General features: G+C 35.6%; 1 protein-coding gene across 3 annotated transcripts in view; it reads left to right on the top strand.

Moving 5' to 3' along the window:
* The window catches only part of ATP9B (ATPase phospholipid transporting 9B (putative)), a 153370-nt gene that overhangs the window by 55792 nt on the left and 84517 nt on the right, over window positions 1–13061 (top strand). For all 3 annotated transcript variants that reach the window (XM_059851270.1, XM_059851261.1, XM_059851279.1), the window contains exon 8: window positions 5339–5433. In XM_059851270.1, the coding sequence (XP_059707253.1) occupies window positions 5339–5433 (95 nt within the window). The remainder of the gene's footprint in view (window positions 1–5338; window positions 5434–13061) is intronic.

Genomic DNA, 13061 nt, shown 5'->3' with positions numbered 1-13061 from the left:
AGAGTTAGGAAATGAAAATTAAGTTTGGATACAGGACAAGTTGGATAGCTTAGTTATGTCAAGAAAACTATCTTAATTTTTCATGTTGCTATTTGTCCAGAAACAGGGCCAATCCTAGAAGGCAAGTATTAGCACATTTTAGCTTTAGGTATTAGCATTTTTTAGCTTTTGGTATTAGCATATTTTCCAACCTACTCTTTGTTAAACAAAAGCCAGTAGACTTCATGATCAAGAAGGAAGGGAGGAAGCTCTGTCTTTTCATCATGCCACTCTACCTAAACTTTTTGCTCGCCATTTTCAGAGTCTGATTTGCTCATAATTTCCAGCAGTTGATGAATTCATTTTGAGGTATTGGATTCAATTATGCAGTCTTGGATTATTCAAGTGTCTTACGGCCTAACAAAGAACATTGGGTCATATTTTCATACTTGGTAGGATATTCTGTGTCTGTCTGGCTATTTAAGGGCACTATTAGGCTATTAAGAAAAGTATACAACAGAACAGTCTTTGCCTAAAGCCATTTTGAAATTAAAATGTCTATGATATGCAGGAATGTATGTAATCTAACATCTAGGAGATGCTACAAATAGCACACAGTTTTGGTTCTGCTTCAAACTAAATCAACTTCTCTAGGGCAGTGGAGATTTTCTTTCCCCACATATTTCAAATATTAAATCTCAATGTAATTAGGATAACATGATTTTTTTCATTACAGCTTTCTATTAAAATCAGGGATGCAGTTTTACAAAGAAAAAATTATTTTCATTTTTGTGAAATAATTGCTTTTAGTACGTCAATTTTGGGTTTCTTGTGTTAAGTGCAAGTTCTATAAAAACTACTTGTTTAACAGGCTTAATATTAAGCTAATTGTTTTGAGGAGAATTTATCCATTTTTCTGCTTAACAGAAAGAACAACCTTTCCAAATCAAATAAAATAGGAACAAATAATTTAATTAATACCCAGCAAATTTTCTTTTCTGACTGACTTTCTTAATAAACCCTGGAAGCTAGAATTCATTTAAGACAATATGTAACATCCCAAGTAATAGCTTGTTTTCAGAAGCTTAATTTAAAAACTGTGTTTAATATTCTGAAGTATGTATTTTAAAAAAAATGAAAGTGTTTGATATTATCAAAAGATCATATACATTACTATAATTTCAGGAATTTAAAGACATCCTCATGTAAAGAAATTAATACATAAACTGTGATTAGCAAGTTTGGTAGTATTAAAAAAACTAGATTAGGCTATCTGGTGATGATGCATAGTATTAATTAAGAGAAAGGTTATGATATAATGTGTTTTACTAGATTAAGGAGCTTCCCTTTCTGTTTTGGGGAGGAATTTTTTTTTTTTTCTCTCTTCTGCACATTTTTTAAGGTGAAAATATTCCCAGCTTTTTCAAAGGATGACCTGTATTTAGTTTGAGAGTTTTTGTCCAGGGCCCTTTTCTTCAGGATTCCTAGAGGCAGGTAGGTGACTGCTGCATGTGCATATGTACACCATTCCCAAAAGCATTTGGCATGCACACATCCTTGAGGTATTATCTGATTGAAGCCTTAAGTCCAGCACACACTAAGTAGAATTCTTCCTGCTTACTCTGTATTAACAATACAGAGTCTGTTTGACAAATCTAGGCCAGGCATATCATGGCTCTAGATTAGTGCCATCATAGATAAGCTTTTTTATCTCTGTTTCAAAACACCATAAAAGCTACTGAAGTAAACATTTTTCTTCAAAATTGTACTAGCACACAAATTTCCTTTAAAAATATATTTTTATCCATAATATCTCAAAAAACATAAATAAGAAGTCTGTTAATAATTATCAGTGTATCCTTATAATGTGAAGTTACATAGTTATTTCAAGTTCTTAAAATGATTTAATCCTTTGTATTGAGGTGCAGTTTTTCCTTGGAAAAGTAACCTTAGAGTAAATTCTGGACAGAACTCAAATAATTGACCTCTTGCTAAACCACCAAACAGAATTGTGAAACCAAAACAGAATTGTAGTCCCAGGACTTTCCTAAGCATTAAGTTTCAAAGTTTCAACTGAAATGGTTTCAAAAATCAGTTTAGTTGCTACTTGGGCAGCACTTTGCATGCACTTGCTCTACGTTGATTTCTGCCTGTCTTCAACTGATTAGGCTAAACAAATATTACATGCTTGTAAATTAGTTTAAATGTGCTCATGAAGTTTGCACCACTTTTGATAAATGAATAATCTGTATGGGTTCAGTGTAATTTCCTTGAATCAACCTTGAATTCTAATTCAGATAATTCCAAAATTTTCACTTGAATGATGGAAATAAGTCAGAGGGTCACAATGTACAACTTTGTCTACTAATTTTGAAGATCTGTATAGTTGTGGGAAATGAGCATCTGAGTGCTGCACTGTATAAGGTAGAAGTTTTAATTTTGGGCATTCTTCTTTATATGTAGCCTTATGAAAATTTCTCATGTTCAGTGTGTAATTAATTTTTTCTTTTTTTAGTATTTTCTTTTTGTAAACAGCTTCTTTTGATTGGTAAATACTTAAAATACTTAATGGCATTTCCTTAAATGCCTCATTTTTAAAAGCATCACAAACTTAAAAAGAATTCACTCTTGTGTGCTGTAAAATAATTGTCAGGTTCAAGAGTTATTTCTGTATTCAGAAGGAATAGCAACTCCTGACATGCATAGATGATTTGGGTTTTTTTTTTTCTGGCAAGGCATATTTGGGTTAGATATGTAAGAGACTTTTCACACTGTCCTAAAGCATTCTGCTGAAGTATGTAACACAATTGTTGCGACTTTTTTGTATGAGCCTTTTGATTTTAATTTTGTTACTGGGGGAGGAGGGTGCAATGTTTCCAAGCATTTTAAAATGGAAAAATAAAATACTTATTTTTTTCAAAAGACATTGATTTTTAGAAGTTTTATGTACTGCTGACTCAAATACCTCTCAAAGGATAAGTACATGAGACTTCCACACAATAAACATCGGGGAATATTTAGTTTTACAAAAATAACAAGGTTTTTTGTAGGGGTGAAGAGTTCTTTTTTTATACTTTCCAATTACATATTTAAAAATCTTCCATGTTTATAGTTTAGTTAAGCCCGGTTAACTTAGAGAATAAAGTTACTTAGTCAAATCTACTGCAATATTTGAGGTGGAGGAGAGGATTGTATTGTTTCGGTTTTGCTTTTGTGATCACTATTGAAAGCTGACTTGGCAGAAAGCAGTCCCTTTTTCTGGATAAAAGGGAAACAGGCTATGAGATAAGTTATTGATGAAATTAACTGCTGAAGTGAAGAGGAAATGCAGCTGGCCAATACATGTCATAGTGTGAGCTCTATTAAATGAATATATGTGCAGTCAACCATTCACAGCAGCCACGCTGGTCTTGAACTGCATTGATCTATAGTATAATTCTAAATGAAATTGATGCAAGAGAGCAACCATTGACAGTAAGGGTAAAGAGAACCATGAAATGTCTTGTACAGGAAAAGTATGATGGAGAGTAGGCTCATCCATGCCATGGACAAAAAATGCAGTGATACTGTGGTGTTTCTAGGTGTTCCTAGGTACGTCACATTTCTTTATAATACAATGGATGTTGCTGACTCTTCAAAAAGTGCTTTATAGTATTTTATTCTTGGAAGAAAATTCATAAAGAATTCTATTAAGAATTTAAAACCAGCTTTTCAAGAACTTCAGACACAGATTTGCAGCTTGCATCTCTGTGCTTTGGGTGACATTTAGCCGTGATAATGTTTTCTGAGAGCTGTCTATATTAACATTTAAAGATTTGTTTATTTACAATGCACTTAATATAAATAGAGCTGTTGCATGAAAGCTTGTAAGATTCTTTGAAGTCTGTTGTGCAAAACCACTTTTAGTCAGGTAGAATTTCAGGCGGCTTTTCTCTCAAGCATGTCCTTTCAGGCAACCGCTCATCAAACTGCTTAATTTGCAGGCTTTGATGGATAAAACATTGGGTTCTATCAGACTTTACTTACACCAGGGTCCACTTGTCCTATAAAAGAATCTCTCTCTTAATTTATGTTCACTGGTAGGTACCCTTTCTTGGCATACTGCCCTGACACATTCTAGCAGACTCTCTTCTTGTCTATAATAAGACTCAAATCTGGACAAACTATGCAGTGTTTCCTTCCACTTAATTGCTACCACATAGCTTCTAGGGGTAAAACTACTTTGTTAGTTTTTAATGGATTGGTTGAAATACAGATGGAAATAGTTGTGTGTTTATATAAATGTTTTTTTGTTAAAATTTATTGAAAACTTGTAAAATCTATTCTTTGCACACCCATAGCACCCAGTAACAATAGTGTATACATTTGTTTAGCTATAGTATAAAGGAAATTGTAATTCCTACTTCAGAATTATTTACGGCTTCTCTAGTGCAGCAGTTGTGAAGAGTGTTGCTAAAATTTTACCACCTTTTAAAAAGGCTTCAAGCTTAATGGAAAGGCAGTAATTTTGTATTTTTAATAGATTTGCAGTGTTTGTGTGTGGTCTTTTTTGAATCTTACATTAGTAATGTATGTAATACTCCAGACTTGATGATATCCATCAAACTAGGTATGGGGGTAAGGGTAGGCTCTGCAGTGGTCTCAGTTTTCTGTTTCTTCAATCCTGGTCTTCGGTCTGTACAGCACACTGATTCTCTTCAGTGCATATCAGTGTGTATCTTGAGTTTCCCTCATATCCTAAGTACTCTGCATGTGTTGACAGGTTTCTTTAGTCTTGGACCACCAATAGTTGCAGGTAATTAAAAAATACTTCTTTTAAGTATAATACATTCAGATCCACATTGTTTTGAATGCTGTCCATGTTAAGGACCGATTTAATGGTTTTTTTTTTTCAGAGAAGCCAGGAGACAATACGCAATGAAAGTTTGTGATATCATACCAGCATGAATTAAAAAATCACAGTATTCTGTAGTGTTGGAATTGTACAAGTGACAATATTTACAGAATTCCATAAAAAAATGAAATTAAATCTTTTTCAACTCAAGTTGAAGTTGTATCTCTTGAGGATAATATTTGAAAACCTGTTTAGAAACTTTGAAGAAATTTGTAGAATAGAAGTTACCTCCATTCATAAACAGACATATTGCTAATTTTATTAGAAAAAATGGTGCAGTTGTGTGATAACTAAAGCATTCCTGGAAGAGAGCACTCAGAGACTCCAAAATACAAATCCTTTTATATGTTGCACATTTATTTTAAAATGGTTGCAAGTGGTGGTTTTTTCACTCTTACATGTTTTTAACCCAAACTGAATTTTTGCAATTGAAATAATAGTTCGGTATCTCTTTGTAACTTCAAGGTTCATGTTTCATTCGAACTGACCAGCTGGATGGGGAAACAGACTGGAAACTGAAGGTTGCTGTCAGTTGCACACAAAGATTGCCAGCTTTGGGGGTAAGCATTCTGTTTGCTTTTAAGTTATCTTCTGTGTGTGCATTTATATCTATTATCCAAAAGATTGTTGCAGTTACTGTAAATGTTGAAAAATACCTCTTACCAGAACCTTAGTTTTTACAATAAATAAGACGCAAATATTCCTGGTTTTGCATTGAGAAGAAACTGAGTCAGAACTGGATTTTTATCTTTCAACCTAGTGGTTCTCATTGTTGTCCACAAGAAGATTCACACTCTCCAGAAGCAAGTCACAGTGTTTTCAACTGAGTGTTAGACTGCAAGTACAAATTATTCTTGTCTCAGGAACCATTGCTTTAATCACTTACTTGTGAGCTTGGGAAACAATAGTCTGCTCCTGGAAGGTGAAGTGATTTTTGTTGTCACCATTCTTTCTGATCCAATGTGCCGGTTCTTGCAAGCAGAGATCTCTCTAAGAGTGGCCTGAATGTGGGTATTTTTTTAGTGCATACATGTGTTATGTCACGAGTAGATCTAAAATCATGGAAAGGAACACAGGTGTGTGTGTGGGTGTGTGTGTATGTATATATACACATCCAAAATAGACACATACCTACAACAGCAGATGTAAAATTGTATATAAGTCTCCTTTACCAGGAAGCTGAATTGTTTCCCTTGTACTGGGAAAGCTTTCTGTTATACCAGCAAGTTGGCTTGGTATTAGGAGACCTTCTTTGAAAACATACTCAAGTGACAAGCTTGTGGAAATTTACCTCTACAGAATTTCTGGTGTTTTGACACTAAATCTTTTAGGTGTTTTATTAAGGGCAAATACACCTTAAGAAGATTGTTTATATTCCATCTCAATAGCAAAAGTTGTAGATTATCTGCTGGATCTTAGCAGGACTTCTGCAGTTACACTTCCAGAAATAGAGTTGCTGCCACAGTCATACTAGCAAAAAGGAGATGTTTTCTCCTGTGTTCATATTCTCTGACTACTGGCTTCACAAGTGACAGAAGGAAGAAGTAGTTACATGCAGATGCACTTTAAAGGATTTGAGAACAAGGTTTGGAACCAAAGGTTGGTCATGCCAGACAGAGATGCCAAGTCAGGCTTCAAGTCATGAGTTTTGGTGCCAGAACAGACTTTAACAAATATTCTATTACTTGCAATTGAATTTAGTGTTTGTAATAATGCTTCTCCTGTCATTTTTAACATTTAATCAAAGCCTTCTCTTGTTTTCTCATTAAAAGAAAATCATATGCAAATTTGGGGCACATGTAATGTGTTTCACTAAAATACAGTCAACTTTCTATCTTGCTTTAATTTTTTTTTTTATTTAATTTAGTAGTACTTCTCCAGCAGTTACTCGTGTATGAAACATTACCAACTGCATTTGCAAATACTCTGCAAAGCACTGCCTCAGAGTTTTATTTGTTGATTATAATTTTGATATTCTGAACTTAGAAGTCTTGATCTATTGAGGCTGATGAAATCTGGAGTAAGTTACTGTGCAAAGGCTTCTCTGCATTATCCTTTGGAAAAGAAAAAAAAATGCTTTGCATTAACTTTTCTTTTTCCCCTAAAAAATTCAAATATATGTTTAAAGTTTCTTGCTTCTTGTTAGGAAGAAAGCATGAAATTACCTGTCTAGCTTTCATGTTAGGAGGAACATGAAATTTTTGTTTTGTAATTTTTATAATATGTTCTTTGTTTAAAAAAAATTATCAGTATCAATAGACTTGATAAATAAAGCATTAGGCATCTATGGAGATAATGCAAAATTATGGTTAAATCTGTACAGTATTGTGATAGATGAGTAATGCAGTGATTGACTCTCACAATTAATGGACAAATATCATGTATATAGGTTAAGAAAAGTTTTATAGATTTATAGTTATGGTGCTACCCCCTCGCGTGGTTATCAAGGGACAGCTGGAGTTGGGACATCTGGGAGGGCTGGCTTGTCACTATGGTGACATCTGACCTCCAGTCAGGGTTTGAGGAAGAGATCTAGACCACTGGACAGTGAAGGTTGATGGACAGAACTTTGGGAGGGGGAAAAGGGGAAAACCTCCACTGTGAGAGGGCTGAGCACATGGCGGGGAAAATCTTTGGCTTCCAGTGCCATACCCTTTTTTCTTTATTCAGTCTTCTGTTGTATTTTTGATAAGGTTTAATAAACCTTCCTAAACTATGAAAAGAGAGTAGCTATTTCTCTCAGTATGATTTGGAGAACTAAATGATTGTATTTTTTTAGACTAGTAAATCAAAAGTGATTGAAATTGGGATGTCTGCATTTGAATGGTGGAACATGTAGCTTCATCTTCCTGCAGATGTGAAGGTTCACTTCAGGTGGTACTTGTTTTGGGTGTGAAGGGGGGAGAGAAGGCAAGATATCACCAAGAAATTATTTGTGCATCTTGGAAACAGTATAGAGGAAACAATCTTGGAAACAATATTGTACAAAACTGTACAATATAGTAACCATTTCTTCCTTAGTTGTTTCCACTTAGGGCTATTAACCTCCATCTAACCGATCTGGGCTTCTTGCGAAATCTTTATGCTCTCCCTCTTGAGCTGTAGGTGATAACCTGAGTCATATTTTAAGTGTGGTTAATCAGGAGCTGCTTCCACTTAAAGCACCTTTCCTGGCTACCAGCAGCATATGAAAGCCACAAGCAGTTGATGTGCCTCTGCCCTTTCTCACACCACTCAGTTTTTGGTGCTTACCAGGTGCTAGACAAGGCTTTGTCTGCATAAGCTGACATTTCATCCTGACTGACACTGGGTGTAATATTTCCTGCCAACTAAACTGAAACACTTCCAAATTATTCTACTATGGGGTTTGGACAAACTACTTACACCTGGTGGTTCTTCACTGAGCTCATTTTAAATGGCTGCTCCCAGCAAGACTTTGACCATTTGCAGTGCTTATGTCATATATCTGCTTTGCTCCAAGCCCCATCTGTCTGTGACTTACTTTGGTGGAGTGGTAGCCCAATGAACCCAAATGTAAATGGTTTTTAAAGGATTCTCATATCCATCACAAAAAATTGTGCTCAGTGCCCATCACAGAATATTATTTCCATTCCTGTAGGAAAGCACATTAATAATTAGATTTCTGCAAAGATGTTTTTACCTTTACTCAAATTACAGTGATTTGCAGGAGTGTCAGTCATGTAAAGAAACTCTGTGGATAGACAACTTCAGAGATCAGTATGGAGGTCTAAGCAAGTGATGAATATCAAACTAAAAAAAATAGCATTATTAAATTATTTTACTGTCAGCTTAATTTTTGTGCTTTATAATATGGTCATAATTATAATTATTTGTATGTGGGCCCTATAGGAAGTCAAAAGGCAGTGTCCAGAATTACTTCATTATAGTTACACAGTCAGGTTCCCATCCTGTACAGAATGCCGGGCGGATCACGCAGTGACCCACCAGCTGCCGTGTCCGGCAGTGCAGCCGGTGCGTGCCTGCAGCTCGGCGCTCCCGGCGCTCCGGTTCCAAAGCCGGCCCTGAGCACCGCGGGGCCCGGCCGCCCCTGCCGCCTCCCGGCCCTCCCAGCTCACTGCGGCAGTTCGGCAGGGCGGCACAGCCCTCGGCCCCGAGGTGAAATCCCTACGGCTTTGTGATGAGCCGGCACCCGGCGGCTTCTCCCAGGCAGAGCCCGTGGCAACCAGGGCAGCGGAGCTCAGTCCCTGCGGCTGTGCCCTCTCTGCCCCGGGCTGACGTTTCTGGCTGTCACTGGGTGGATCACATTATTCCAGCGAGCCTCTGCCCGCAGTGGCCTCCAGAGACTCATCGCACTTCCCTGCCACAGTAGCTTCTCCACATGTTTGTGGTGTACTTTCAAACCTGAGGCTTACAGTTCATGCTTCCATATAGAAATATATTTTTAATAATTAAAAAATACGATTTTTGCAAGTTGAATGTAAAATAGACTATGGTTAGCTCTTGTGTTGGATAGAATAAATTTGTCACTCATTTTGATTTCTTTAGTTGTAAAATCATAGTCATTAAGGTTGGAAAAGACCTCTAAGACTGTTGAATCCTGTGAACAGCTCCACTGTGTTCACCACTAAACTGTGTACCCAAGTGTCACGTCCACATGCCTTTTGACCACTTCCAGGATGGTGATTCCACCACTTCCCTGGACAAGCTGTTCCAATGCCTGACCACCCTTTCTGAGAAGGAATTTTTTCTAAGATCTAATCTAAACCTCCCCTGGAGCAACTTGGGGCCATTTCCTCTGCTCCTGTCACTTGTTACCTGGGAGAAGAATCTGACCCCCACCTCGCTACAACCTCCTTTCGGGTAGGACAGTGAGTATCTTGTGTTGGCATGAGTTGTCAGCCGTGTCACCAGAGCAGCACTGTAATCCTACCCCCTGTGGCACCCAGAACAAACAAACCTGCAGACCTTCAGAGCTTTTCTTAAAGAGCAGATGATACCACCAAGATGATCGGTACAGATTTTGTTGTCTTTCTAAAGCACTTAATGTGATCAGAGAATTAAAATTTCAGCAAGTCCCTTAATGATGGCTGAGCTGCAAATATGGTAACACCTGGATTAGGTTTCTTGCAGTTTCATAGTTATAGGTGGGACAGTTCTGGCAATACACAAGTTCTGAGGCATTCTTCTCTAGCCTGTGTGATCAGCTATATTTATTAACAGCAATGAGGTCACTGTAATTTTCAATAAATGGTGACTTGCTGATTTATATCAGAAGATCCATACGGCAGTAAACAATACCATTTACATTTAATTAGTTTTATTGAACCAAAGGCAATTTTATTTGCAATGAACTACATGTTATGATTAAGAATGTATTTTAATGATCTTTAAGTAAGGTAAACAAATGTTGCCCTTGACCTAATAGAGGAGATTTTTCTATGTTATTGATAACTGTGGCGATTTTTAAATTGTGAAATGCAAAAGAGAGCATTTTCATTATTGTACCATCGCAAAGTCATTTTCTGACTTGCAGAGTAGAAGAATGAAATGCATTCTTCTCAATTATTTTTTTAAGTATGAGATAATTAAATGCATATTAATTTTTAAGAAAAACTCATCTATTGTTATATAAGAATATTATTTTACTTGAGATTCAAGTCTTTCATGTAGTTTTTTTAATCTAGAACTGTTACAATCCCCACCTAAATGATTTTTTTATGTCTTGAGTAAGAAAATAACTGAGATCGTTTGACTTTATTACATCCTAAAAATGATGTAATTTTAGATGTAGAATACTGTTTCCATTGAAGGTATCAGTAAAACTATTTGGCTTCAGTGAATCAGCAGTTCAATATATTAATATGAAAATAAGTCTTTACTGAAGCTAAGTTTCACAAATCCCCCATTAGTTAAATCATTAATAAAAAGTAGCTACCTTTTCTAAAAATAATAGAATCAAATCCTTTGTTTAAGGTAATTTCCTTTCCCACTACTTTTGTATAAGGGAAAGCAATGACATAACTGAACAAGGTAATTTTTTCTTGCCTAGTGAGCAGAAATTATATTTACATGTACTGTTGCTTACAAATTGTGATATTTCCTTGTTAAAGTCACCCTCACAATTTCTTTCAAGACATTGTGAGGAGAAATTAAGAGCTTTCATACTGGAAAAGCAGCACTTAGTGAAAAAATATCTCTATATTGCCGTAACCTTTGCTGGTTGTTGAATGGAGTTCATAGGAAATTTGTCTTCTGTAACTGTGTCATTCTTCAAGTTTTTCTTTTTTTACCTTTTATTATAAAACTACCATATTTTATTGGCCTGAGAATGGTGTACAGTTGGAGTACAGAACACTTGGCTACAGCAAATAAGAATCTTTAACAATTTTCTTTACCCTAATAGTGAAAAAAATACTTCAGAAATCTACTGAGCTCAAGTATTATGCTTTTATGTCTTTCTGCTGCTCATGAATGAAATGCCAATGGGATATCACCCTAGATTTCACTCAGAGCATAGGTTTTTATTTAATTTTACAAAAAACCCCCATGCTCTTCTGGAACACTATGCCAGTTCTAGCTTGTAGCATTTCAGGGAAATGCCAATAATGTGCAGATCTCAGTTTTTCACAAAGATAAGTAAGTTTGTTTCACAGTTGAAATTCAAAAAAGAAAAAAAAAGAAAACACAAATTTAGGTGGTAAATCTGAAATAAAAAAGGGGAACTAAAGCATAAAAAGACACCAAAGGAGTGTAGATAGGTAGACAGAAATTTTTACATTTGAGATGAAACAAAGGAGAAGATCACAGTAGAAAAAAATAGATTAGAACCAAGGAAAATATATTACTGTACAAATTCACTTAAAAAAAAGTGGATATTCCTACTTTCTTTTATTTTAATTTTGCTTCCCAGTAAGGTGTTCTTTGAAAAGAGAGAAGTTGACGCATTTCACTAGCAGTTTTTATTGTGTATATGAGCATGTGTGTGGTATTAGTTTTCTTCTGTTATCCACTACTGAGAGACTCTTTATTTTTCTTTGCATAATAAAGCATATAATAGCTTAGATTAGCTAAATTGTAGGTGATAACAGATTGGAGAGAAGTGAATGATGAAGATATAGGACACCACATGTGTATTAGTTTCATATGAATTATTTCTCGTGAACTTGTTGAAAGTAGGTTGGAAGAACAAGAGTGCAATGAATGAACTTTGTGTGATAGACTTCAATAAATGTCTAGAGGTTTAAGATAAAGATAAGTTGTGAGATTCAGTGTTGAGATTTCATTCATGTTTTAAAAAGCATATGAAATGCTTAAAGTGTGTGTGTTTTTTGGAAGCTATGAGAGATTTCTTGTCTGCAGAATATAAACACAATTTATTATTTGTAGAGCTACACATTTTTAAACTAAAGTCAAAGATATTTCATAAATGTACACTAGATTTTAAGAAAGCATTCATTTTGATAACGAAAAGCAAAAGCATAGTGATATTTATCAACCTAGCCATTGTATCAGAGATAATAAAGGATATAAATATGTTGGGCTTTAAGACATTAACACAGGCAGACAATTGCACTTTTAGTTATTTTTTTTACTGTTCAAATTGTGAAACATTCTTACATTGAAAATTATGGGGAAAAAATAATGGCCTACTTTTCAAAGTAGCATTTGAGCCAAGGTGTCGTTTATATGTCCATGAAAGAGGCTGTAAAATTAATTCTGTTTTGAAAGGCAGCACATTCTAGCTAGCATGAACAGGGTATTGTACCCATGTGATTTAGTCCCCAGAGATGGTGTTTGATTAGCCTTTTGCAAGATTCATCTGGTAGTAAGGAATGGAGATAACCCAAATAATGAGGTGCTACACAGAGTGGGAAGGTGTACAGCCTTGCATTTGATCAGAGGCTGGAATTCCTAGATTGACTGGGAGTTGGTATCAAGCATCTGCTTCTCTCCAGAGTAGAAATGGGACCGTTGTGTATTCATGCATGAATGCTCATGAAATCCCTTTGCTGCTGTTGGTTCTTATCACCTAAAAAGCACCAAAAATTTGCTTTTGTGATTGAAAAATTCCTTTCTATCGCGGTTTTAGTCTGTAGTATTTTTGCTGTGGAAGGTGGATGTTTTACTTGATGAAATAATTGTTTCAGAATTTTAAGGTGAACCTCCCTGGGCCTCTAGGGACAACTCTTAAGATCTAACAATCATC

The sequence above is a fragment of the Haemorhous mexicanus genome, chromosome 1, assembly GCF_027477595.1.
Source record: "Haemorhous mexicanus isolate bHaeMex1 chromosome 1, bHaeMex1.pri, whole genome shotgun sequence".
Classification (NCBI taxonomy): Eukaryota; Metazoa; Chordata; class Aves; order Passeriformes; family Fringillidae; genus Haemorhous; species Haemorhous mexicanus.
Note: the sequence above shows the minus strand (reverse complement) of the source record. Positions and strands in the feature narration are given on the sequence as shown.